The sequence below is a fragment of the Hemitrygon akajei genome, chromosome 5 (genome assembly GCF_048418815.1).
Source record: "Hemitrygon akajei chromosome 5, sHemAka1.3, whole genome shotgun sequence".
Taxonomy (NCBI): Eukaryota; Metazoa; Chordata; class Chondrichthyes; order Myliobatiformes; family Dasyatidae; genus Hemitrygon; species Hemitrygon akajei.
In genome coordinates this window covers 29,804,259-29,832,200 of record NC_133128.1, presented here as the reverse complement: position 1 = coordinate 29,832,200, position 27,942 = coordinate 29,804,259, and the positions used below count along the sequence as shown (strand labels likewise).

Below are 27,942 nucleotides of genomic sequence, written 5' to 3'. Positions count from 1 at the left end.
ACCGCTCTCCTCTTCTTCCTCCCTCCCTTCTGCACTGCAGAACCAGACTCAGTGCCAGAGATCCGGCTGCCACAGCTTGTCCCAGGTAAGCCATCTCCCCCAACAGTATCCAAATCGCTATACCTGTTTTGGAGGGGAATGGCCACAGAGGAACCCTGCACTATCTGCCCTTCCCCCTTCCCTCACCTGACGGTAACCCAGTTACCTGTGCCCTGTACCTTAGGTGTAACTACCTCCTGGAAGCTACTATCTATAAACTGTCCAGTCTCCAGAATGATCCAGAGGTCATCCAGCTCCAGTTCTCTAACGCGGTTTATCAGGAGCTGCAGTTGGATGCACTTCTTGCAGGTGTCATTCTCAGAGACACCAGAGGTCTCCCTGACTTCCCACATCCTGCAAGAGGAACATTCCAACATCCTGCCTGGCACATTCCCTAGACTAAACCAAAAAAAAGAAAAACAGAAACTTACTGGAACCTACCTTCGCCTCTGCCTGATTGAGCCAAAGCCGTCCCACTCCGACTCCGTCCACTCTGACAATGGCCGCTGTGTATGGCAGTCTCCCTTTTAAACCTTGGCGCGCTACGTTACGCGCCTGCGCAGTAGTGCCTCTCCCCCCCCGATCAGTTTTTTAAAAAAGCGCCCTTCCCTCAGCGATGCTTCAGTCTTTCACTCCCAGCCTCTTGCTTCGATTGAAAAGGCCATCGTAAGTTTTTCAAACAACACACAAAATGCTGGTAGAACACAGCAGGCCAGGCAGCATCTACAGGGAGAAGCGATGTCGACGTTTCGGGCCGAGACCCTTAAACCTTGGCGTGCTACGTTATGCGCCTGCGCAGTAGTGCCTCTTTCCCCCGATTAGTTAAGAAAAGAAAAACCACCTTCCCTCAGCGATGCTTCAGTCTTTCACTCTCATCCTCTTGCTTCGATTGAAAAGACCACAGTAAATTTTTCTCTCCCTTTTAAACCTTGGCGCTACGTTACGCGCATGCGCAGTAGTGCCTCTTTCAGGAAAAACCTCCTTCCCTCAGCGGTGCTTCAGTCTTTCACTCCCAGCCACTTGGTTTGATTTTCTCTACAATTTCTAAAGTTTTAAAAGTTTATTTACAACCTAATAAATTGACAGTTTTATTTGGTAAAATCCCTCAATATATTCATGGTGTTTCTCCATCAGACCAACATGTAATTGCATTTGTTACATTATTGGCTAGAAGGGCTATTTTGCTGAAATGAAAAGATGTTTCTGCTCCTACTTTGATACAATGGCTTTCTCAGGTGATGAGAAAATCAGCCTTAGTTTGGAGAAAATCAGAAGTCAAACTTTCGATCCTCGATTTGATTTTGAGAAAAGGTGGGGTTCATTCCCCCGCTACCATCATTTGATCTGAGTTAATTAATATGGTTCCCTTCCAATCTTTTTTAAAGTTGATTTGAGTTGGCCGATTGTTTTTTTTTCTATGGAAGCTTGTATGATGTATAGCTCTGGGGTTGTGCTCCCAATGGGTGTTTTTTTATTTGTTTTTTTTTTCAGTTAGTAGAGTTTGTTTTTAGTTAGTAGGGGTTTTTTTCCTTTTTCTTTCAAAAAATATTCGTAACACTTTGTTTTCTTATTATTATTGATATATTGCTTAGCTTTGATAATCAGTTATTTGCTAATTTAATTCTTTATTGTATATATTGACATATTGACTCAATGTATCTTTTTTGTTAATCTTCAATAATAATTAATAAAAAGATTTTAAAATGAAATGAAATGGAGATAAACGGGGAGGAACTTTGTCTATTTTGTAATTACGTAAAAGAAAAAAATTCAATCCACCAACTTGGGAAAAGACAAAAGAAGGAATACAATTCCATGTAGAAGTAGGATTACGTAAAAATTGTTTAATCCAATTAATTTAAAAAGTATTATTAAGACTGTCAAAATCAAGAAAATTTAGACCCCCCCCGTCATAACTATTCATGACAGATTTTTTAATATAATGAACTTTGTTTTTCCATAAAAAGTTAAACAACATGGTATCTATCAATTTACAGATTTTTTTATTGATGTATAAGTGGAGAGCTATATATATATAATCCTGGAAAGACCTTTTGCTTTACAAAGAAAAACCTGACCTTTCAAAGATAAGTGTTATGCTCTGCTCCGGAGCCCACACTCTGGGTCTTGATCTGATCTGCAGACTCCAGACTCCGGGTCTTGTAGCCGTCCCTCCTTTCACCCTTGAGCCAATTAGTCACACCTGTGGATCATCATGGTTTGTTGGGACTCAAGAAGGCACACCTGATGCCTATCGGCTGGCGGTGTATATAAGGGGCTCTGGGACTGAGTCTAGTTGGGGGTTGTCCTGCTGGGAATACCCACTGTTAATCAACAAGTGTAGTCACCCTGGACCAAGCACCCTTCCTATTCCTTGCCTCTTTTGGGTAAGCCTGGCTGGACTGCTGTTGCCTGGTGGGGGACTCTGACCCTTTCCAACCCCTCTCTTCTGACAGGTTGTGCCCTGTGACCTGCCCAGATCCCTGTGTTCCTGCCTGGCAGGCTGGGCCCTGCCCAGAAGTTATGAGGCCTGCCCAGGGGGGCTATCCTCCCAGCATTCCTTGTCCCATAGACCCATCCTCTAGCGTAGCCAGGATCCTGCCCTACCAGACCTATCTCTGAACCCCAGGATCACCTTTGAATGCCATGTCCCTCACGCATGCCATGGTCTCTCCTTGTTTGATCCTTTAGTTGTTCCTGTCCTACCCCTAGTACTTCAGTGCCTGTGTCCTGCACTTAGGTCCAATCTCATGCCCCCTTGTGACAGAACCACCCCCCAAGTCATGGACCCAGGAATGCAGGCACTGGAGTCTATTCCTGTCACCCTGGGGTCCCCTCTTGTATGAACATTCCCCCCCACCCACCTGTATCTTCTCTAGCTCAGGAGACCCTCCTCGGTCACCTGGAGGCTCCCTTTGATGGGGGGGGGGGGGTGGTACTGTTACGGTCCGGTCTGGAGCCCACACTCTGGGTCTTGATCTGGTCTGCAGACTCCGGATTCTGGGTCTTGTAGCCGTTCCTCCTTTCACCCTTGAGCCAATTAGTCACACCTGTGGATCATCATGGTTTGTTGGGACTCAAGAAGGCACACCTGATGCCTATTGGCTGGCGGTGTATATAAGGGTCTCTGGGACTGAGTCTAGTTGAGGGGTTGTCCTGTTTTGCCAGTTTGTCTTGTTTGTGCTGTCTATCCCGTTTTGACTTGGTTGTCCTGCTTGCGCTGTTTGTCTGGTTTCATTCTGTTCGTCCTGGCTTGGAGTACCCACCGTTAATCAACTAGTTCTGTAAGTCTGTTTTCGTAGTCACCTTGGACCGAGCACCCTTTCTATTCCTTGCTTCCGTCGGGTAAGCCCTTCTGGACTGCTGTTGCCCGGTGGGGGAGTCTCGCCTTTTCCAACCCCTCCTCTGACAGGTTGTGCCCCGCGACCAGCCCAGGCCCCTGTGTTCCTGCCTGTGGGGGGGGGGGGGGAGCCCTGCCCAGGAATTATGTGGCCCGCCCAGGGGCTATCCTCCCAGCATTCCTTGTCCCACAGACACATCCTCTAGCGTAGCCTAGCCATGATCCTGCCCTGCCAGACCTGTCTCTGAACCCCAGGATCACCTTTAAGCTCCACGTCCCTCACGTACGCCACGGTCTCCCCTTCTATCCTTTAGTTGTTCCTGCCCTGCCCCAGTATTTCAGTGCCTGTGTCCTGCACTTGGGTCCACGCTCATGTCCCCTTGTGACAATAAGTCCCTTTGCTTCAGTGGTTTAATTTTTTTGTGGTTTTGTCTGAGGTTGAAAATTATCCACACACCTTAAGCATTTGTTTTTAACAATAGTTATCCCCAAATATGTAACTTAGTCTTTTACTGCAATATTATTAATTTTAGATGGAGTGCAACATTTAAGAGGAAACGATTCACATTTCTGAATATTTAGACAGAGGCCTGAGGCTTTGGAGAAAGAGAAATGCAGTTTAAAGCCAATGAGATTTCCGAAACATCATTTAAGAGTCGTATCATCTGCAACCTGACTAATCCGAAAATTGGAACTTCCACGGGATTATATTTTGCATTGATAATCTGTTACCGTTTATGTTCCAGTCGTAAAACCAAAGGCAGAATCACCATTTTGCTTGTAATTTTAATAGATGCATAGCAAATCAGTGTGAGTAGGAAAGGTGTGAGTTGACAAATTAATTTCTCTGTGTAAATTGCCTGTGTTTAGTGATTGCTGCAAACAGATGGAGATAAATGACAATACGGGGAGAATACAAAAGTGATACTTGTAGGATCCGTGTACATGGGTGGTTGAAGTTTGTTATGGTTCCTGTGGGCTGAAGAGCTGTCTCCATGCTGTAACTATCAATGACTGATTCTAGAAGCCTCAATTCCTACAATAATCTTTTGCCTGTTTGAAGCCTGTCAGCGAGGAAGGAGTTACAACTTGTGTAGCTTTACATCTCAAGGCGTTTCCTGTTTGTCAGCCGATTTATATCAGTTTCGATTTCCCATATTCTTTTCTATTGTTTTACTTCGATGTAATTTCCCGAATACGTTGACTGTGTTGATGCTTTCGTAGCCAATCTGAGGTCACTGCAAGATTACTGCGTATCTTCTAACAGTTTACTCTAAATTCTTGCTAACCTTGGCGATTTCATTTGGGAGAGAGAAAGATCATGTCGTCTTTATCACAGGCCCAAAGAAGGGGATGTTCTGAAATCCTAAAATCATTAAGATGCAGTAGTTTGAGTGGACTGAAGGACACAATAGTCGGAGAACGGTTGACTACAGATGGTAAGTAAAACCAAGTCGATTTCTATCCAACAAATAGATTATAGTTGTTTATATCCGTGTAACACTCTCTTGCAATAGATTTGTCTTCTCTTTAGACTGTTTTTGGCTTTGAGATCAACCTTGTGTGTAATATTGCACGTTTACACTCGATGAAGTTTTAAATTTATTTAAAGAAATCAGTTAGATTTTTTTTATCGTAATGTTCAATATCTTCAGTGCTAAAGGTGTTTTGTTACTTGTGTGGTTTGACTGAGGTGCTTCGGCACGCAAGTGATCTGTGGCTGTGACCGCAACCACTGACAGACGGAGCGCTGAACTGACTCGAGTCGGTGGCTGTGGCTCCAGGACTGGCCTCACTCGTCTCGGCCGTTCGTGGTTGTGGACTTTTGTGCACTTTTGGAGACTCTGCAGCTTGATGTTAATGTTCTGTGTATTTTTCACTTTCTGGTGCCTTATTTATTTTTTTTTCCCGCACGTTTGATGGTCTGGTGTGGGGTTTTTCTTTAAACGGGTTATTTGGCGTTTCTTTTTGTGACTGCCTGTAAGAAGACACATGTCAAGGTTGTATACTGTATACACGCTCGATAAAAATGTACTTTTGACTATAAGTACTTGCTGGCTAATTCTGTGTGCTAACAGTATACTGTAATCTTGAACACAAGACAGCGCAAATACAAACCCAAAATGGCAGAATTTCAACCTTGTCAATGTTCTCTGAAGATACAAAACTTTAACCTTAAGTTCCTTAAACATAAAATAAATCAAGCTTGATTTCGCTGCAGCTATCAAAGTTCCTTTCCACATCCTGTCTGCAATGTCAGCAAATTGATTTTCATATTCCAGCAAGCGTCAACGAGTTAGACCAGCGCAAAGAGGTTAAAAGGAGACAGTTTTATAGAAGATCAGGAAAGGTCCAACGGGGCCAGGGTTGGCCAGTGCGTGCTTGTGTTTCTGGTTCTGGTGCGGGTTGGCAGCGAGGCTGAGCAGGCTGCCTGGGGAGAAATGGATGGTTGTGAAGGGAGAGTTAAAGGGAATGAGGAGATAGTGAGGGGATAGATGAATGAAAATGAGACAGAGGGAGTAAAAGAATAATAAATGATAGTGGAGAGAGCTCTGAAAGTGAGGAAGATGAACAAGTTCAGAGAGAATGCGTTGTCATAATAAGGTTTAATGAGAAGGCTCAAGGAAACATGAAGAAAATTAAACACAAAGTACACTTGATTTGCTGTGGTCAATCAAGTAGGATTGACATGGGAAGAAGTGAGGGAGAACCTCACTAATCAGTCAAATCAGGAAGTGTCATGGGTTGGTTAATACTAATTATAGTGATTCTTTTGCAATGGAATGCAAGGAGCTTACTGGCCGATAGCCAGAAGTTCAAGCAGTTTATTAAAGAAATGGTTAGACTTTGGTATATGGATATACAATGAAATCTAGGGGGAAGAGGGGGTTGTGCTATATTAATCAAACAAGGTTTACCATATTGGGTACTGGAAAAGGGAGATGATCAGGAATACATAGTGGTGTAAGTGGGAGAGGGGAGGAAGTGGTTATAATTAACTGCTATAATCCATGTAAAAGGTTGGATTTGGATAGCTTACTAAGGACACTAGGACAAAACGGACATAAAGTAGTGTGGTGTGCAGATCTCAATGCTCACAGCACAATATGGGGAGATTAGTTTACAGATTCAAATGGAAAGGTAATTGAAGATTTGATGGAAGAAAAGGATTTGGTGTCTATGAATGATGGTAGATGAACAAGGATAAACATAACAGGAACAGAGTCAGTATTAGATATTACATTTGTGTCAAATACCTTGGCTGGAGTTAGTAACTGGGGAGTTTGGACTGCTTCAACAGTAGGCAGTGATCACTACCCAGTTTCATGTTCAGTGGGTGAAAGAGTTGAAGTAAGATCAGTTGGTGGAATCCCAAAGTGGGTGTTTGGAAAAGCAGATTGGTGTAAGTTCCAGAAGTTGAGTGAATTAGCATTGAAGAGGATTGACATTTCTGGAAATATAGATGAATTAAACAGTCAGTTGACTTCAGCAATTATTATGGCAGCAGAAGGATCTATACCCAGGAGTAAAAATAGGATGAATAGATTAAGAGGATGGGAGGAGATAGAAGGGAATGGGGGTATTCAGTAATGTTATCTGAGGAGGAAACAGCAGTGTCCAGCAGGGATAAGGCTGAGATCATGGCCAAGTTGTTTGTAAAGGTAGAATTCAGAAAATTTTTCTGAAGAGTGGAGAAGGGAAAGAACAATGAGTCAACACCCAGGTGTGTTAAACAGGAGGGAAGAGACTGATGATATAATTGATGAATCATTTACGTTGGCAGAGATGGCGAGAGCAATAAAGAGATCAAGACCAACCTCCCCAGGGAAAGATCTGATGTGCTATGTTATGCTAAAAAAATCTAGGAGAAGGAGTGCTCTTGAAGTTGTTGCATCTTTACAACAGTGTGGGAGAAGGGAAGATTACCAAGTGCATGAAAAGGAGTAGTAATTCCAATAAGGAAACCTGGAAAGGATGTGTCAAAACCCACTAGCTACAGACCAATATCATTAACATCAAATATATGCAAGATAATGGAAAGGATGATAACAGAATGTTTATCGTATGAACTTGAGAAGAGGAGAATGCTGGCAAGTTATCAGTGGTTTTAGGAAGGGAAGGAATTCTATGGACTCGGTGATAAGGTTAGAGACTGAAATAAGAAAAGCCCAGGCAAATAAAGAGTCAGTAGTTGCAGTGTTTTTTGATAGAGAATGCCTATGATATGATGTGGAAGGAAGGATTGTTAATTAAACTGCACAAGATGGGAGTTGGTGGGAGTTTTTAATTGGATAAAAGATTTTGATAGGAAAATTCAAGCTTCGATTCGGTCAGAATTATCAAAACAATACATAGTGGGAAATGGCACACCTCAAGGTAGTGTGATTAGCCCATTACTTTTCATCATTTTGATTAATGATGTCTTCACAAAGGTACCAGTGGATATAGGTAGGTCACTGTTTGCGGATGATGGGGTCTTGTGGAAAAGAGGCAGGAACATGGAGCATATAATCAGGAAACTACAAGGAACAATTGGTGGAGTGGGGTTATGATTGGGGATGTAGATTTTCAGTAGAAAAAAACTCGAACTATATGTTTCACCAAGAAAATAATTGAGGTAGGGAAGAAGTTAAGGATGTATGGGATAGAATTAGAAAGGCTTGGATTGTTTAAATTTCTTGGAGTTGTATTTGATTCAGTTAACATGAGCAGGCCATGTCAGGAAAGTTGAGGAGAAATGTAAAAAAGTAATGTGATGAAATGTTTGACTGGTAGGGAATGGGGAGCAAGCTGTTCAGCATTGAAGAGAATGTATATGGCTTTAGTAAGATCTGTGTTGGGCTATGAAAATGTGGCATATGGATCAGGAGTTGGGTCTCGTAAGGAAACTGGATGTGATTCAGAATCAGGCTTTGAGAGTGTTCAGTGGGGCTTTTAAAACATCACCAGTATCAGCCCTACAGGTAGAATTGGGAGTAATGCCTTTGAAGCTAAGAAGGGAGCAATTGATGGCAAACTACTGGGCTAATTTGCATGGGCACAATGCTTCTCGCCCTGCAAAAGGAGTGCTGGGAGAATGGGAAGTTTCAGAGGGATAACTTCAGTCGGGTAGGGAATGATATTGCTAAAGAATATGGAGCATTTAGTCCAAGGATAAGTCCTTCAGTTGTTTATCTGGTTGTAGCTCCATGGAAGATTGTATGACCAGACATAGACTGGCATTTGTTAATGTAAAAAGGAAAGGAAAATATAAAACTGAGTTAAATGCTCTTACCAAATTTCATGTGATGGAAAATTATAGTGGTTATAGTCAGATTTATACAGATGGTGTTAAGGAACCAGAAATAGGAGTGACAGGGTTTGGGGTGGCTATACCAGCAAAAGAAATTGGAGTAAGCAGAAGAGCATCTAGGAGTGAATACAGTGGAGAAATTGGCAGTGTTGGTTGCGTTGCGATGGGTGGACAAAGCTCGACTAGTCAGTGTTGATATGCTCAGATTCATCCTCAGTTCTAGCAAGTTTAAGGTCTTTTCACTCAAACAGCCAGCAAGATGTACTGTACTTTTTGAAGTCCTTCAGTCAGTCACAAGAGTTGCAAATTAGGGAGGTCAGGTTAAATTTCTAAGGGTTCCACCTCTTGTAGGAGTGAAGGGGAATGAGGGTGGATGAATTGGCAAAGAGGGTATTAAAGAAAATATAGAAATACACATTAGTATCAGCAAAGCAGAGGCCAAGTGTATAATCTGGGAAAGAATCATCCAAATGGGGCAAGATGTGACAGAGGAAAGGGAGGCATTTGTAACAAACACGAGTGTTACAGGTACTAGGGTAGGCAGAGGATACAGAAGAGAGGAAACTGTGTGGACTAGGTTAAGGCTGGAGCACTGTGCACTAAGCAAAACATTGAAAATGATAGGGAAACACCAGACAGGATTGTGTGAGGAATGTCAGTAGAACATCTAATTCTGAGTTGCAGGAAATATGGGATACAGATGATGAGAATTAATCCAAGAGAATTGGAGGTGCAGGAATTCACTTTAGAAGGGTTACTGGGTATGGGTGAGAGCACAGGTCAGGGTGCTTTTAGCTTTGTTAAGGGATACAGGGATTTTTTAAATAGGATATGATGGATAAGCAGGAATAGGGTACTTTGATGGCCAAAGAAGAGGTGGGGGGGGGGGGGGGGTGTGTGTGTGTGTGGCGGCAATGCACCATTACGCTGGGTGCCAACCGCCGTCAAACGAAGGAAGGAGTGGACATCAGAGTAGGAGGGCTTTGGCTCAACAGGCTTCGCGAAATCAAGTCAAAGTGAGGTAGACTACCTGTGTAGAATAGAAACGGGAAGTATAACTGAGGCTGGTGTTCTGTACTGGGTGTCAGATGTGGGAAGTCTTGGAGGCTCCCAGCCTCCTGGAAAGCCACATCTGTGTTAGGTGCGTCGAGCTGCAGCTCCTTGGGGATTGCATTAGGGAAATGGTGCTGCAGCTCAATGACCTTCATCTGGTCAGGGAAAGTGAGGTGATAGAGAGGAGCTATAGGCAAGTAGTCACACCTGGGCCTCGAGACAGATAAGTGGGTAACAGGAGAGGGAAGGGCAAGAGTCAGATACTAGAGAGTACACCTGTGGCTATCTCCCTTAATAAGTACTCCTCTTTGAGTACTGTTGGGGGGTGGGGGGGGGGGGGAGTCAGCCAACCTGAGGGAAGCAACAGAAGGGTAGGGAAAGGAAGAAGGCTGCAGTAATAGGGGACTCTATAGTTAGGGGGTCAGCTAAGCAATTCAATGGACGCAGGAAAGGACAACGGATGGTTGTTCGCCTCCCAGGCACCAGGGTCTGGGATGTTTCTGATCGTGTCCATCATACCCTGAGATGGGAAGGTGAACAGCCAGAGGTTATGGTACATATTGGTGCCAGCAACATAGGTAGGAAAGGGGAGGAGGTCCTGAAACCAGACTACAGGGAGTTAGGAAGGAAGTTGAGAAGCAAGACCTCAAAGGTAGTAAATAGAGAAAGCTTAGAGACAGTGCGAGAGGGAGGATAGGCAGGTGATAGAGAAGGGATGTGCTCACACTGATGGTTTGAAATGTCTGTTTTAATGCAAGAAGTATTATGAACAAAGCAGATGAGCTTAGAGCGTGGATCAGTACTTGGAGCTATGATGTTGTGGCCATTTACAGAGTTGGATGGCTCGGGAGCAGGAATGGTTACTTAGAGTGCCAGGCTATCGATGTTTCAGAAAGGATGGGGAGGGAGGCAAAAGAGGTGGGGTGTGGCACTGCTGATCAGAGATGGTGTCACGACTGCAGAAAAAAAAGTCCTGGAGGGATTGTCTACTGAGTCTGGGTGGAAGTTAGGAACAGGAAGGGGTCAGTAACTCTGCTGGATGTTTTTTATAGACCACCCAATCGTAACAGCGACATTGAGGCGCAGACAGGGAGACAGATTCTGTAAAGGTGTAATAACAGGGCTGTCATGGTGGGAGATTTTAATTTCCCAAATATGGATTGGCATCTCCATAGAGTAAGGGGTTTAGATGGGGTGGAGGTTGGTGTGTTCAAGGTTTCCTGACACAAAATATAGATGAGCCTACAAGAGGAGAGGCTGTACTTGACCTGGTATTGAGAAATGAACCTGGTCAGGTGTCAGATCTCAGTGGGAGAGCATTTTGGAGATAGTGATCACAATTCTACCTCCTTTACCATAGCATTGGAGAAGGATAGGAGCAGCCAAGTTAGTGAAACATTTAATTGGAGTAGAGGAAATGTGAAACTATCAGGCAGGAACTTGGAAGCATAAATTGGGAATAGATGTTCTTGGGGAAATGTGCAGCAGAAATGTGGCAAATGTTCAGGTGGTATTTGTTTAGCATTCTGCATAGGTACATTCCAATGAGACAGGGAAAAGATGGGAGGATAAAGGAATCTTGGTGTATAAAGGCTGTTGAACATCTAGTCAAGAAGAAAAGAAAAGCTTATGAAAGGTCAAAAAACTAGGTGATAGAGATCTAGACGATTATAAGGTTAGCAGGAAGGAGCTTAATGAAATCAGGAGAGCCAGATGGGGTCATGAGAAGGCCTTGGCGAGCAGGATTAAGGAAAACTCCAAGGAATTCTACAAGTATGTGAAGAGCAAGTGGATAAGACGTGAGAGAATAGGACCAATCAAGTGTGACAGTGGAAAAGTGTGTATGGAACCAGAGGAGATAGCAATGATACTTAATGATTACTTTGCTTCAGTATTCTCTATGGAAAAGGATCTTGGCAGTTGTAGGGATTACTTACAGCGGATAGAAAAGCTTGAGCATATAGATATTAAGAAAGAGGATGTGCTGGAGCTTTTGGAAAACATCAAGTTGGATAAGTCACTGGAACTGGATGAGATGTACCCCAGGCTACTGTGGGAAGTGAGAGAGGAGATTGCTGAGCCTCTGGTGATGACGTTTGCATCATCAACGGGGACAGGAGAGGTTCCCGAGGATTTGAGGGTTGCAGGTGTTTCTTTATTCAAGAAAGGGAGTGGAGATAACACAGGAAATTGTAGACAAGTGAGTCTTACTTTAGTGGTTGGTAAGTTGATGGAAAAGATCCTGAGAGGCAAGTTTTATGAACATTTGTAAAGGCATAATGTGATTAGGAATAGTCAACATGGCTTTGTCAAAGGCAGGCTATGCCTTACGATCCTGATTGAATTTTTTGAGGATGTGACTAAACACATCGATGATGGAAGAGCAGTAGATGTAGTGTATATGGATTTCTGCAAGGCATTTGATAAGTTACCCCATGCAAGGCTTATTGGAAAAAGCAAGGAGGCATGGGAACCTTGCTTTGTGGATCCAGAATTGACTTGTCCACAGAAGGTGGAGAGTGGTTGTAGACAGGTCATATTCTGCATGGTGGTTGGTGACCAGTGGTGAGCCTCAGATCTGTTCTGGGACCCTTTCTCCATGATTTTCATAAATGACCTGCATGAGGAAGTGGAGGGTTGGGTTAGTAAATTTGCTGATGACACAAAGGTTGGGTGTGTTGTGGATAGTGTGAAGGGCTGTCAGGTTATAGCGGGACATCAATAGGATGAAAAACTAGGCTAAGCAGATGGAGTTTAACTCAGATAAGTCTGAGGTGGTTCATTTTGGTATGTCAAATATGATGATAGAATATAGTATTAATGGTAAGGCTCTTGGCAGTGTGGAGGATCAGAGGGATCTTGGGGTCTGAGTCGATAGGACACTCAAAGCTACTGCACATTAGGGTTACGAAGGCATATGGTGCATTGGCTTTCATGAACCAAGTATTAGGTTTAAGAGCAGAGAGAGAGGTAATGCTGGACTCACTTGGAGTACTGTGCTCAGTTCTGGTCACCTCACTACAGGTGGGATGCTGAAACTATAGAAAGGGTGCAGAGGAGATTTATGAGGATGTTGCCTGGTTTGGGGAGCGTGCCTTTTGAGAATAGGTTGAGTGAACTTGGCCCTTTCTCCTTGATGTGGCGTAGGATGAGAGGTGACCTGGTAGAGGTGTACAAGATAATGAGAGGCATTGATCATGTGTATAGTCAGATGCTTTTTCCCCAGGACTGAAATGGCTGGCATGAGAGGGCACAGTTTTAAGGTGCTGGGGAGTAGGGATAAGTTTTTTATGCCGAAAGTGGTGAGTTTGTGAAATGAGCTGCCGGCAATGGTGGTGTAGGCAGATACAATAGGGTCTTTTAAGAGACTCCTGGACAGGTACATGGAGCTTAGAAAAATACGTAGAGGGCTATGGGTAATCTTTGGTAATTTCTAAAGTGCATACATGTTTGGCATAGCATTGTGGGCTGAAGGGCCTGTATTGTGCTATAGGTTTTCTGTTTCTAATATGAAATTAGTTTCTATGTTACATCATGTGTCGTGCCAAACAAACAGATGTTTCATCTTTACAAGCATATGCAGACAAGCCTTGGCATATGTCAGCCAAATTTAGCTTTGTCCATGTTGAAATAATGCATTTAAGATACTGTTCTGCACAGTTCCATGGCAGGTTTAATTGTAAACAATGTATGATTGTAATTAAGCTGCTGGACTAATAATTAGAACTCAAAATCCATTGTTAAAAAGGTAAATCTGACTACAACATGGGTAACTTGGAAATTAAAATTGCATTATTTAATAAATATGGACTTGATATACTTCATGGGTACAGAGACAAACACTAAATTTCTTCACTCGTCTCCTTCAGGAAAGGAAACCTATTGTTCCTACATGGTCGGAACTTTCAGTGATACCAGGTACACACTAAAGAGATTAATATTTAATTCCCCTCAGTAGTATCTGAGCAAAACATGTAAACAATTTAGTAGTGAGCAATAAATGTCCCTGTCCTGTGCATGAAAGAAATAATATGGCTTCACAAGATATGCTAATGCTAAATGCAATCAAGATTAAAGAGATGAACCTTAAAGAGATGGAGTTATGATGGTTCCCTCAACTGATGTGGCAAAATAATTTCCAACCGGTTTCAAGTAAAATGGAAATATTCATGTTACCATCTATTATGTAGTACCTTCCTTGTATCAAGAATGGACTATGCTGATTGGGAGGGATGGGGTGCAGGACTGAAAGCTCCAGATCAAATTACCCATGTTTTTCAAATGGTAACTTTCCACTACAACCTCTATACACAGAGATCAGAGTTCAAATTTCAAAGTAAATTTATTATTAACGTGTGTATATTTCACTATATACTATCCTATGATGTATTTCCTTGTAGGAATTCACAGTAGAACAAAGATATAAAGAATCAATGAAAAACTACAGACTGACAAGTAACCAATGTACAGAATAATACATATTCATTGAAAAGTGAATTGACCACAATCTTCAATTGATTTTATCAATGACCTTCCTTCCAGAAATGCAGATATAAGATGGTGATTCTACCATGTTCAGTTTCATTCATAACTCCTCACCTGCGACAAAACCTCAGCACCATTCATAAATTCTACTTGCATTAGAGAAGTGAATGCCACTGATCATTTCTAGTAAAACAGTCAGTCAACTCCCTTACTTTCATTAAATTCCTCACCGTCAACATCTTGCAAACTTAACTGAGCTGGCCTAATGAATACGGCCACAAGAGGTGGTCAGAAGGTTGATATTCTGTGGAGAATGACTCGCCTAATGCCTTCCCAAAGCCTTTCCAGCATTAACAACACAGCTGAGGCATGTGATGCAAACTTGCCACTTCCCTGATGAAATTAATTACCGTAGTACCTTCTCTAATCACTTCCTCCATCTCTGGACCACTGAATGTTAGTTAATGTGTATCATCTGAAAAATGAACTGCCCCAACTTACCAGGTCTCCTTTGATAGTATCTCAGAAAGCCACCACTGTCACTTAGAAGGACAATGGCAGAAGGTACAAGAGATCCACAACAGCTTCTGCTTCCTTTCTACATCTTTGCCTTGTCACATACTGTGCTGCTTTATAATTAATGTGTTTCTTCTCTGAAGCTTTGACCAAATCCTGGAGCTTTTTGGATACCAGTCGCCACAAGAGCTGCAGTGGTTGAAAAAATGTAGCTAACATGGTTGGGAAAAGGAAGTGAATTGTTGACAAAGGAACACCTCTTCAAGTGTAATTAATAATAGGCAGAAACTGGACACAAGGAAAATGTTATTCCAAAACAATGTTCAAAGCAAATTTATTTTCAAAGTATGTCTACCATATCCAACTGAGATTCATCTTCTTGCAGACTCCCACAAAACAAAGAAACATACTCGAATTCACAAGAAACACAGGAGAAAGACTAATAAGCATCTGTGTCTGAAAAAGAACAAATCATGCAAATAATTAGAAAATGTAAACAAATAATATGTAGAACATGAACAAATAATCAAAATCTACTGATGTTCAGCTTTCTCTATTGCGTATTTCATCAAAAACGTTCAGTGAATGCTTCTCACTCTCAACAACCAGAGGTGCTTAAGTCCCATACCACCAGCTTCAGAAAGAGTTAGTACCCTGGAACTGCCAGAGACTATTGTTGAACAGTTTCTAACTAGTATCAGTCGTGTGCAATTGTGTGGCCATTAGATACCAGAGCAAACTATTTTAAAATAGTGTTAGTTGCATTTGCTTGCATCATGGGCTGACAGTGAGTTTTGCTTTATTTTGACTATGCAGGGAGGCAGTGAATGCAATGCAGTCTGCACTGATTTTTTTTATTTAGTCAATAAAATGAGCGTACTTGTCAGATGAATTCCTTTGTGATAACTATTAGCAACCGATACAGTTTCATAATACTGTAGTGGTATTTGTAGAGTTCTAATCTGTTCTGTATTTTATTTAAATGCATCATTTTTAGTTGGTAGCTTGGCTTTATTATACCTTAACTATTTTCATGGAACTTCAGCTAATTGGTGCAGACACTTAATTGGATGAAAGTGTATTGAGCCTGATGTGTCCCAATTAACCAGAATCCTGTGTTTATATTCCATGAAATAGGGTTGAAAATATAGGGTATGATTAGTTAGGTGTGAGTGCATTAAATGTTAGTGCTGAATACCTTTCCTAACCTGAAAAATTACTTTGGAAATGGTGCAATTGGAGCCCTTCAATTTTTTTCATCATTGTAGATGCTATTTTTCTTTGTTTCTCTTAACCATTTCTTAACATGCCTTTCTTTTCTGCTTCTATTCCTGAAATTGCCTGCAAGTGAATGAATCTCAAGAAGGTAACGAGACATAGGAGTAGAATTTGGCTTTTCAGCACATCAGGTTTGTTCTGTTATTCCATAACGGCTGATTTATTATCCCTCTCAGCTCCATTCTCCTACCTGCTCCACATAACCGTTGACACTTTTACTAATCAAGAAGCTATCATTTCTGCTTCAAACCCAATATATTGGATTTATCAGAAAGGATGTATTTGCAGTGAATGCTCAGTTCATTTATGTATTCAGTGGTGCAGAAGAGAAACTCTGAAAGCAGACTCTAATGTGCATATTTAAATTATGAAACCACTTGCAGCTATTCCACAAATCTGGTGAAGGTGAAGACTGGTTTTGCACTTCTGTCTGTGGCATATGCAGTCACCCCTTTCCCAACCTACTTTATTAAAGAGGACTCTCAGAACTCTCAACATGGATAAAATAGTCTCTCAAGACTCTTCAAAGGAAGCCTGATGCTCTGGGCATTCAGATAGTGAGAAGTTTCACAGTCAGAAGTCACCCTTTCTCACTGTGGGACACATGATACCACGATAGATCATTTTAATCACTGCAGTTTACCATAAGTTTTATTTTGTGTATGCCCTATTCAGAATCAATTTTTTAAGCTATTTTATGGGAGATACAACCATGTTGTTGGAATATACAGAAACAGTATATACACGAATCAATAAGGAATATTAATGGTTTAAATGTTTTCCAAATAAACTATAATGGAAATAGGCAGAATTAATGTGAATCTTGGAAAGAAAAATGCTGAAGTATTCTTTGAGGACATGTTTAGTAGAATAGATGAGCAGGAGCCAGCAAACATGGTGTATTTAGCTGCTTGGAAGATTTTGATATGGTCCCGTGCAGGAGGTTGTTAAAGCTGTAGATAATATGGAATTGGAGGGATCATGCTGAAATATATTATTAAACAGAAAGCAAATGATGGGAATAAACAGAACCACTTCAGATTAACAGTCTGTGACGAGCAGAATAAGGCAGAGATGTGGAATCCAGCCTTTCGCAATCTACCTGAGTAATTTGGCTTGAGTGTTATGTCAAATTTCTAATTTTCCTATTAATACAAAATATAGTGGTATTGTGAGTACTGAGGTGGAGTAAAGTGAATTGAGGGAGATGTGGACAAGCTGAATGAATTGGATGAGGGTATGCAATATCATGTGGAAAATACATGAGGTCATTTACTTTAGTGCACAAAACAGAAATACAGTATTGTGTAAATGGCAAGCAAGAGATTGGATGGTATTAATGTTCAAAGGAAGCTCGGTGTCCTTGTGTCCTTGTGCACATGTCACTGAAAGCCAGTGGATGTAATCGGAGAACAGGAAGGTAAATGGTATGTTAGTATTATGAGAGGGAGGACACCACCTCCCTCATTATCATTCAGGGCCCCAAAGAGTCCTTCCAGGTGAGGCGACTCTTCACCAGTTGGTCTGTTGGGATCATATGCTGCGTCTGCTGCTCCTGGTGTGGCCTCCTGTAGATTGGTGAGACCCGATGTAGATTGGGAGACGACTTCACCGAGCACTTTTGCTCTGTCTGTCACAAAAAGCTGGATCTCCTAGTGGCTACCCATTTCAATTCTACTTTTTCCCATTCCAACATATCAGTCTATGGCCGCCTCCACTGCAGCGATGAAGCCACACTCTGGTTGGAGGAGCAACTCCTTATATTCTGTCTGGATAGCCTCCAACATGATTTCTTGAACTTCTGGTAATTGCCTTACACCCCGCTTCACCATTCTCTATTCCTGTTTCGCTCCCTCAATTTATCTCTTTACCTGCAATCACCTCCCTCTGCCGCTCCTCCCCTTCCCTCTCTTGCATGATCTTCTGTCGTCTCCTATCAGATTCCCTTTACTCTGAATCTTAATCTATTTCACCAATCAACTTCCCAGCTCTTCACTCCCCCTCTCCTGGTTTCATCTATCACTTTCCTCTCCTCCCTCCATCTTCATAGTCTGTTTCACTCCTACTCCTTTGCAATTGTGATAAAGGGTCTCAGCCCTAAATGCTGACTGTTTACTCTTTTCCATAGCTACTGCCTGACCTGCTGAGTTCCTTGTGTGTGTTGCTTTAAAATGTCTGTCTGTGTCATTAAGCATAATGGATGCCATACAGAAAAGAAAAAAATTCTTCACCTCACATGTCTCAAGTACCCATTTACACTCATTAATCCTATTTTAAACCACCCACATTCCCTTCAGCTCCTAAGTTCCTCCATTTACCTATGCATTACGGTGGCCCATCAGCCTTTAGTCTCGTGGAATTTGGAAGGAAATCCATCTCCAGGAAGAAACCCACTTGGTCACAGTGCAGACTGCATGGACAGCAGAGGAAGTCAGTATTGAATCTCAACCCCTGAGTAAGAGGCAGCAAACCGGGCAACTGTGGCCATTTTTCTCCCTCAGAATCACTATTTATTTTTAGTTGCAGTAGAGAAACGGCTTAATTTCTCATTTGTATTTACCTTAGTGTATTAATTATTTTACTCACAATTTCTTATTTTACTAGGGCATTTACGTGCATATAAATTACATATTCTTGAACTTTCTTGCAGACCTCATCGGTATCATTCTGAACCACAGCCAAAATGCAGAAGAGCTCCTAAAACGCAGGAAGGTTCTGCATGAGGATATATTGAAGTACCTAAATAAACAAGGTTTCGAGCTTTCTCCATTGTTGGACAAACAGCAACTTATTGATTACGCTTTGACCTATTGGAGTATAACAGAAACGAATGGAGAGCCATCAACAGCTGAAACCAATCTGCAATTCCTGCACCTGATATCAATGGAAGGACAAGAGGAGCAACTGCGAAGGCGAGGACAAATACTGAATCCACCACAAGGTGCAACAGCCACGGAGTTGGTAATTTCACAGGTAATTTATGTGCATCAGAAGATATTTATCTGCATGTGGAGATTTTAATGTTCTTGCCTCCAAACTATTAGAATTTCTTGATGATTTTTCAGTGTTCGTCGACTTGAAAGATATTTTTCCATTAGCTGAAAACCATAATACTCAAAATGCTATCCAGAAAAATAACTCAGACAAAATTGTTGCAATAGTTGTACTTCACAAGAAAGTGTTCTCTTAAGAACCCCTTAATATATGAAATGGAGGTTGTTATCAGATTAATTTTTGGGAATGTAAAGAAAGAGTTGTGAAATGGGATGAAAATCGAGTTGATGTAACAGAATGATGGATAAAATTAGTGTGGCAAAATGATTTTTACCATATTTAATGTCTTTATATTCTTTCCTCACTTGGCTCAGAACTGATTTGCACTTAGATTTGTAATGTTGATGGGTATCTGGAACTGTGATGTAAAGCATAATATAAATGCTGCTAACTCATCATTGGGGTATTGTTTCTAAGTAAACTTAAAAGGAAAGAATTTTATACAGTGTGTTTAGCATCTGGAATACACTGACAGGGATAGTAGATAGAGGTTTAATTCCAGAGATCTATAAAGAGCTGGTTAAGTATCTAAAAGGAATGAATTTAATGGGCCATAGAGAAAAGACTGGATAGTATTACTTACTGGGGACTAGGTGAATTGCTCTTAAGTGGAGCCTGAATGGCATTATTCTGTCATTTGGTAAAATCTTATTGCTATGTTGAATTCAATTAGAAGAAAACACCAAATGTAGTAATACAAATGCAGTGAAGTACGAAATCAAGCTTTGAAGTATCAATATACATTTATTACCACAGTACAGTATGTATGCTGTGTACAACTGAGGTTTGTTCTTCCACGGGCTGCCACAGAAAAAGCGATCATGCAACCTATTTAAAGAATTATCAAACACCCAACCTATGATTTTTTTTTAAAAAGAACAAGTCATTTCACAAAAGCAAGCTTTAAACATACAGAATATTAAACATCAAAGTGTGGAATGCACCTTAACTACATAATACATACAAATGCGAGGGGAACTCAGCAGGCCAGGAACTATACATGGAAAGAAATGAACAGTTGATGTTTTGGGCCTAGACCCTTCATAAGGACCATTGAGAGCAGTGTATGGATAATGAAGAGTGTGGAGGAGGGGCAAGGTATGGAGTTATGGAGGCCAATTAGGTCACTAGAAGAGAGAAAAGAAAAAAAAATTAAGGGGGAGAGAGATTGAGGGGAGTGATTAATGGAAGCTTGAGAATTTATGATTCATGCTGCCAGATTGGAGGCTGTCCCAGCAGCATGCAAGGTACTGTTTCTCTAATTTGCTCTCACCTGACAGAGGAGGTTGTGCTCAGAAATGTCAGTGTGGAAATGGAACTAAAATGGCTGACCATCGTGAGATCCTGCCTGTTGGGCAGGTGGGGCAAAAGTGCTGGTGAAGCTGTCCCCCAATCTGCGTCCATCCTCATTGATGTAGAAGAAACGGCAATGGGAGCATCAGATGCAATACGTAACACCGAAGTTGATGTTTAATATAAATTTATTATCAAAGTTCATATATGTCACCATATAATACCCTGAGATACATTTTCTTGTATTTGTAATAAATTTTAAAAAAAGAGGACAATAGAATTGGGGAAAAGCTGCATACATCTGACAAACAGCAAGTGTGCAAAAAACAGTTGCAGGTAAAAAATATATTATTAAATATTGAGAACCTGTGACAGACTGGGCTGTATCCATTACTTTTTGTACGCTTTCTGTTCAAGGGCATTGGTGTTGAAGGAAGTAGAGGCGCTGCCTTGTTCGTAATGGAAAGATCCTCTGAAATGATAATGCCGTGAACTTTAAAGTTGCTGACTGTCTTCACCTCTGATCCCATGATGAGGACTGGCTCATGGATCTCCGGATTCCTCATATTATAATAATCAGCATTTTCAATCTCCCTCCCATATGCCGATCCACAGGATTCACCTGTGAAAGACAGCCTCACCTGCATGGGCTGTTTAGAGCCCTGGATGATAGGGAGAAGGTATAGGGACAGATGTAATGCTTGTCCCCAGACCCCTTGCGTGTATTTGAGTGCTGGGAAATGGATGAAAATAGGGAAAACAAAGATGAGACCGTGCTGAGGACAGGATATTGTGCCTCACAGGGAGAAGCAGGTGGGACAGGGGACGGCAGGGGATGGGGATGATGGGGATACAACAGGGTCATGCATGGGGTCAGAAGAGGGCAGTGAATTGGAGGAATCGGGAGGTGAGGCGGTGGAAAGAGGGGGGACTTGGAGAAGTGAGGGGAGGACGAGTGTTAGCAGAAGCGTGTGAGGCAAGGAGCTGATGAGGAGAGGTGGTGGTACCTGAGCAGGAGTTCTCACCTGGGGTCTTAGCTGAGACGGGAGTGGGATCAGGAGATGTTAGGATCCTTGCCCAGGAGATTATCTTAAACCTTCCTTTGCTTTGCTAGTTTTAATCTGTTCTGATATATTTGTGTTCCCTATTCACAACAATGGAACAACAATGGCAGGTATTTCTGGGAATAATACAGAAGGTGCAAGACCAGCTCATTACAAAGGGGAAGGAAGATTCTAAGGAGAGTAAGGGGTGACCGTGGCTGACAAGATGTCAAGGACAGTATAAAAATAAGATAACATAACAAAGATGAGCAGGAAGCCGGAGGATTGGGAAACTTTTTAAAAAGTAACAGAAGATCACTAAAAAACGCAATACGGGGAGAAAAGGTGAGGTTCAAAGGTATGCTAGCGAAGAATATAAAGGAGTATAGTAAAAGCTTCTTTAGGTATTGTGAAGAAGAAAAAATTAGTTCAGACCAAAGTTGGGCCCTTGAAGACAAACAGTTGAATTTATTATGGGGAACAAGGAAATGGCAGATGAGTTGAACAGGTACTTTGGATCTGTCTTCACTAAGGAAGACACAAACATTCGCATTAGGCAGAAAATGGTGTTGGGTAGACTGATAGGACTGAAGGCTGATAAATCTCCAGGGCCTGATGGTCTGCATCCCAGGGTACTTAAGGAGGTGGTTCTAGAAATCATGGACTCATTGGTAATCATTTCCCAGTGTTCTATAGATTCAGGATCAGTTCCTGTGGATTGGAGGGTAGCTAATATTATCCCACTTTTTAAGAAGGGAGGGAGAGAGAAAACAGGGAATTATAGAGCAGTTAGCCTGACATCAGTGGTAGGGAAGATGCTGGAGTCAATTATAAAAGATGAAATAACAGCACATTTGGATAGCAGCAACAGGATCAGTCCAAGTCAGCATGGATTTACGAAGGGGAAATCATGCTCGACTAATCTTCTGGAATTTATTGAGTATGTAACTATGAAAATGGACAAGGAAAATCCACTGGATGTAGTGTACCTGGACTTGGATGAAGGGATTAAAAGTAACATTAGCAAATTTTCAGATGAGACAAAGCTGGGTGGCAGTGTGAAATGTGAGGAGGATGTTTTGAGAATGCAGGGTGACTTGGACAGGTTGGGTGTGTGGGCAGATGCATAGCAGATGCAGTTTAATGTGGATAAATGTGAGGTTATCCACTTTGGTGGCAAGAAGAGGAAGCCAGATTGCTATCTGAATGGTGTCCAGTTAGGAAAAGGGGAAGTACAATGAGATCTAGGTGTCCTTGTTCAACAGTCACTGTGAAAGTAAGCATGCAGGTACAGCAGGCAGTGAAGAAAGCTAATGGCATGTTGGCCTTCATAACAAGGGGAGTTGAGTACAGCAGCAAAGAGGTCCTTCTGCAGTTGTACAGGGTACTGATGAGACCACACCTGGAGTAATATGTGCAGTTTTGGTCTCCAAATTTGAGGAAGGACATTCTTGCTATTGAGGGAGTGCAGCGTAGGTTCACAAGGTTAATTCCCAGAATGACGGGACTGTCATATGTTGAAAGATTGGAGTAACTGGGATTGTATACACTGGAATTTAGAAGGATGAGAGTGGATCTGATTGAAACATATGATTATTAAGGGATTGGACACGCTAGAGGCAGGAAACATGTTCGTGATGTTGGGGGAGTCCAGAACCAGAGGCCACGGTTTAAGAATAAGGGGTAGGCTAATAATCTTTAGCCTGTTTGAACCCTGTCAGCGAGGAAGGAGCTATGACTTCTGTAGCTTTACATCTCAAAGCGTTTCCTGGTTACATTAGCCGATTTATATCAGTTTCGATTTTCCCTTATTCCTTTTGATTGTTTCACTTCAATGTAATTTCCCGAATACATTGACTGATGTGTTGATGCTTTCGAAGCCAATCTGAGGTCACCGCAAGATTACTGCGTATCTTCTAACCGAGTTGACTCTAAATTCTTGCTGACCTTCGATTTTATTTAGGAGAGAGAAAAATCATGTCGTCTTTTCTACAGACCCAAAGAAGAGGATGTTCGGAAATCCTAAAATCATTAAGCTGCGGTAATTTGCTTGGACTGAAGGACATTGTAGTCCGTGGAGGGTTGACTACAGAAGGTAAGTACAATCAGTCTGATTTCTATCTTAAAAAAATAGATTTACTGCTCCTTTAATTCCTAACTTTCCTGAAATGCCTGCGAAAAATGCTATGGACCTATTTCTTTCCATTAATCCACTAGGTAAAGGTTTAATTTCAATTATCCGAGATAAACTAGCAGCCTTACGACGGGCCTCTGTGGATAAAATTAAAATGGCCTGGGAGCAGGATTTAAATATCTCCTTATCCGAGGAGAGCTGGGACTCAGTTCTCAAATCGGTTAACTCAACCTCCCTTTGTGCTCGCCATTGCCTCTTACAGTTTAAGATTGTTCATAGAGCCCATATGTCTAAATCTAAACTATCTCAATTCTACCCTGGCATTAGTCTGCTCTGTGATAAATGCAAGAGGGGCGTGGCCTCTCTCATCCATATGTACTGGTTCTGTCCTAGCTTGGAGAAATTCTGGAAAGATGTCTTCACTACATTATCGGGTATTCTGAATCAGCACCTAGAACCTAACCCCTTAATTGCTCTGCTCAGTTTTTGGGGCGAGACAGATTTATGTCTGGGTCCGACCAAATGCCGAATACTATCCTTTGCCTCTCTCCTGGCTAGACGCTTGATCCTCCTTAGATGGAGAGATGTTGCCCCGCCCACTCATGCACAATGGCTTAACGACATTATGGCCTGCTTGGACCTCGAAAAAATTCATTATTCAGTTCTTAATTCGGATCTAAAGTTCCATAAGGTCTGGGGACCTTTTATCGAGTACTTTCATAGCCTTCCTCTTGACTAGGGTTTTTTCTTTTTTCTTCTTCTTTTCGGTCCCTTGCTTTCAGCTCCCTTTTTTTCTGGTAGCAGGCATTATTATCCTCTGTTGCTAAGTGTATTCACAGTCTGGGAGTTTGACTGTCCGGACTTGTACTCTTTATACTGTGTGGTGGTTGGTCTGGAGTTGTTGTTGTTGTTTTTTTCTTGTGTTGTGGGGCTTGGGGAGGACACTAAGCTCACTTGTCTTTTAATTAGGTGCTTTTTTGTTAAATTCTCTTCCTTTGTAGCAAATTGTTATTGTATGCTTAATCTTGCACTGTATTAATGCTCCTCATTGGGATTTGGGGTTTTTAATTTTGTAAAATGTTTTGAAAAACTAATAAAAAAAATTTAAAAAAAAAAAAGATTATAATTGTTTTAGACTATTTTGGCAACTGAAATCTACCTTGTGTTTAAAGTTAACACAAGGAAATCTGCAGATGCTGGAAATTCAAGCAACACGCACAAAATGCTGGTGGAACGCAGCAGGCCGGGCAGCATCTATAGGAAGAAGTACAGTCGACGTTTTGGGCTGAGACCATTCGTCAGGACTAACTGAAAGGAAAGATAGTAAGAGATTTGAAAGTAGGAGGGAGAGGGGGAAATGCGAAATGATAGGAGAAGACCGGAGGGGGTGGGGTGAAGCTGAGAGCTGAAAAGGTGATTGGCAAAAGTGATACAGAGCTGGAGAAGGGAAAGAATCATGGGACTGGAGGTCTCGGGAGATAGAAAGGGGGAGGGGAGCACCAGAGGTAGATGGAGAACAGGCAGTGATGGGCAGAGAGAAAAAAGAGGGGGAAAAATACTATATCAGGGATGGGGTATGAAGGGGAGGAGGGGTGTTAATAGTCAAGGTGAAGCCACTCTCTGGTTGGAGGAACAACACCTTGTATACAGGCTGGGTAGTCTCCAACCTGATGGCATGAACATTGACTTCTCTAAGTTCTGTTAATGCCCCTCCTCCCCTTCTTACCCCATCCCTATAGATGCTGTCTGGCCTGCTGTGTTCCACCAGCATTTTGTGTGTGTTGCTTGTGTGTAAAGTTGCACGTTTACACTCGAAGTTTTAAACATATTTAAAGAAATAATTAGATTTTTTTATCTTGCCACATTTGAACAGTTAAAAGAACAGATATTTCTTAGTTACATTTATTGGCTTTCTATTAAATATAGTTTAAAAAATGGAAAATGTTCTTCTAAAATAGAAAATTTGGATGTTGCAAAATTTCTTCCAGATTTATTTAATTTTGAAGTAATCGACTTTGAGGGATCATAAACATGAGGGTTTCTTTCATATGCCATTGTTTCTAGTACACGGATCACAAATAGATTATAACAGTACAGAATCAAACAACAAGCTTTCTAAGCCTTTTGGTGTTGGACTGTTCTGCTTCAAATAACATTTCGAAAGGTAATTCAAGATACTGAGATCTTGGTACGAAAATGTTTGATTGGTGTACCAAGACCTGGCCGAAATTTAATTCCCCAGAAATGTCTGCTGTAAATGTCTATCATTTGACCATTATATTGAGGTTGCCTTGAATATTTTCTGTCCTCTGGACTTGTCTGCTAATCATTTTTTGGACCTTCAGCTGATGAAAAATAATTTTACTTTGTGTACTTTGAATGCTTTCATTTAAAATTATGCTGCTGTGTTGTATGGTTTTCTCCATCTCAATAGCCTTTCTCAAACTCATGACATTCCTATACAAGGCAACCTGCCCTAACTTATCCAGTAGCATATGCAGTGAATAATTAACATATAATTGTATTCCGGCAAGATAGCACCAATGTTCAACGGCAACATCTTGCAGACAGTTTACAAAACTCTGGATACTCGTCTTCTAAATATACTTCTGAACTGTGATTGTTAAAAAGGGAAGTTACAGGCTGCAAACAATATATTTTTGGGACAACTGAATGATCTGGCGCTTCTGTGATTTCCTGGGGGATTCGGCATGGAATACAGCTGTGGCTGTAGCTGGGGGTGGCTGTGTTTATTCCTAATAGCACAACCTAGCACAAACCCGTGGTTGGCTCCATTGCTCCACTCTGAGTAAAGCGTTGAGCCAGATTAAGTTCAATGAGAATGGAAAACGAATGGGTGTTCAGTGCCACCTGCCTGTGCTTGACTGGTATCCTACTCAGTGTTGCCGGCGGAAGGTGCTGCAGTCTTGGTTCCCAGGCTGGAAGGTCCAATTGCCTTGGCAGCTCATGGTGATGGACCCACTTCTGGCTGCAATTTCATGTTTAGTGTCTTTACTGTTAAATGCTTTATTTGTGTGGTTGAGACCTGCAGCCATTGACACACAGTAGTGAATTTACTGACGCGGTAGCTGTGGCTGCAGCCATTGGCACCTGGACAGGCTTCACTTAACCCAGAGGCACATGGCTGTGAATGCATTTTTGGGGACTCTATAGCTTGATGTTTAATGTTCTGTTTATAGTTTTCTCTTTTTATTGCTGTGATTTGTTTTTTGTTTTTTTTTTTTGCAGGTTTGATTGTTTTGTGTGGGTTTTTTTCTTTAAATGGGTTCTTTGGTATTTCTTTGTTTTATGACCGCCTGCCAGAAGACACATCTCAACTTTGATAATAAATATACTTTGAACTATAAGGTTCAGTTTCAGAGTACATGTCCACTAGTTAATGTGTGCTAGCTATATACTTTAATCTTGAACGTAAAATGAGCCTTGGTGTATATCAACCAAATTTAGCTTTGTCGATCATATTGAAATAATGCATTTAAAACACTGTTCTGTACAGTTCCATGACAGGCTTTAATTGTAAATACCCTATAATTATAATTATGCAGCTGGACTTATAATTATGCAGCTGGACTAATAATTAGAATTCCAAATCAATTATTAAAAAGATGAGTCTGACTACCACATAGGTAACTGGGAAATTAAAATTTAGTTATCTATTAAACATGGAATTAAAATACTTGAAACAGAGACAAACACAAAAAATTTCTTCACTAGGTTCTGTTCCCTGAAGGAGACTATTGTTCCTACATGGTCGCAACTTTCAATGATACCACATACATGAAAGTGATAAATATTTAATTGCCCTCAGAAGTAATTTCCAGCCAGATTCAAGTAAAACAGTTTTCACACCACCATCCAATATAGAGTACCTTCCTAATCTCAAGTGTTAGTTATGCTGAGTGGGAGGGATGGGATGCAGGACTCAAAGCACTAGATCAAATTACCCATATTTTTCAAATGGTAACTTTCCACTACAACCATTATTCAAAGTTGAGTTCAAAGTTCAAAATTCAATAAATTTATTCTCATATGTCACCATATACTACACTAAGATTCATTTCCTTGCAGGAATTCACAGTAGCATAAAGAATCAATGAAAAACTACACACAAAGACCGACAAGTAACCAACATACAGAATAATACATATTCATTGAAAAGTAAATTGACCACAATCTTCAATTGATTGTATCAATGACCTTCCTTCCAGAAATGCAGATATATGGTGATAGTTCTGCCATGTTCAGTTTCATTCATAAATCCTCACCTGCGACAAATGAATACGGCCACAATAGGTGGTCAGAAGGTTGATATTCTGTGGAGAATGACTCGCTTAATACCTTCCCAAAGCCTTTCCAGCATTAACAATACAGCTGAGGCATGTGATGCAAACTT

General features: G+C 41.4%; 1 protein-coding gene across 1 annotated transcript in view; it reads left to right on the top strand.

The window, feature by feature from the left end:
- LOC140727581 (uncharacterized) overlaps nucleotides 1–27,942 on the top strand; it is a 167,282-nt gene that overhangs the window by 125,956 nt on the left and 13,384 nt on the right. The window contains exons 7-8 of the mRNA XM_073045104.1: nucleotides 18,655–18,977; nucleotides 23,390–23,489. Coding sequence (XP_072901205.1) covers nucleotides 18,655–18,977; nucleotides 23,390–23,489 — 423 coding nt within the window. The remainder of the gene's footprint in view (nucleotides 1–18,654; nucleotides 18,978–23,389; nucleotides 23,490–27,942) is intronic.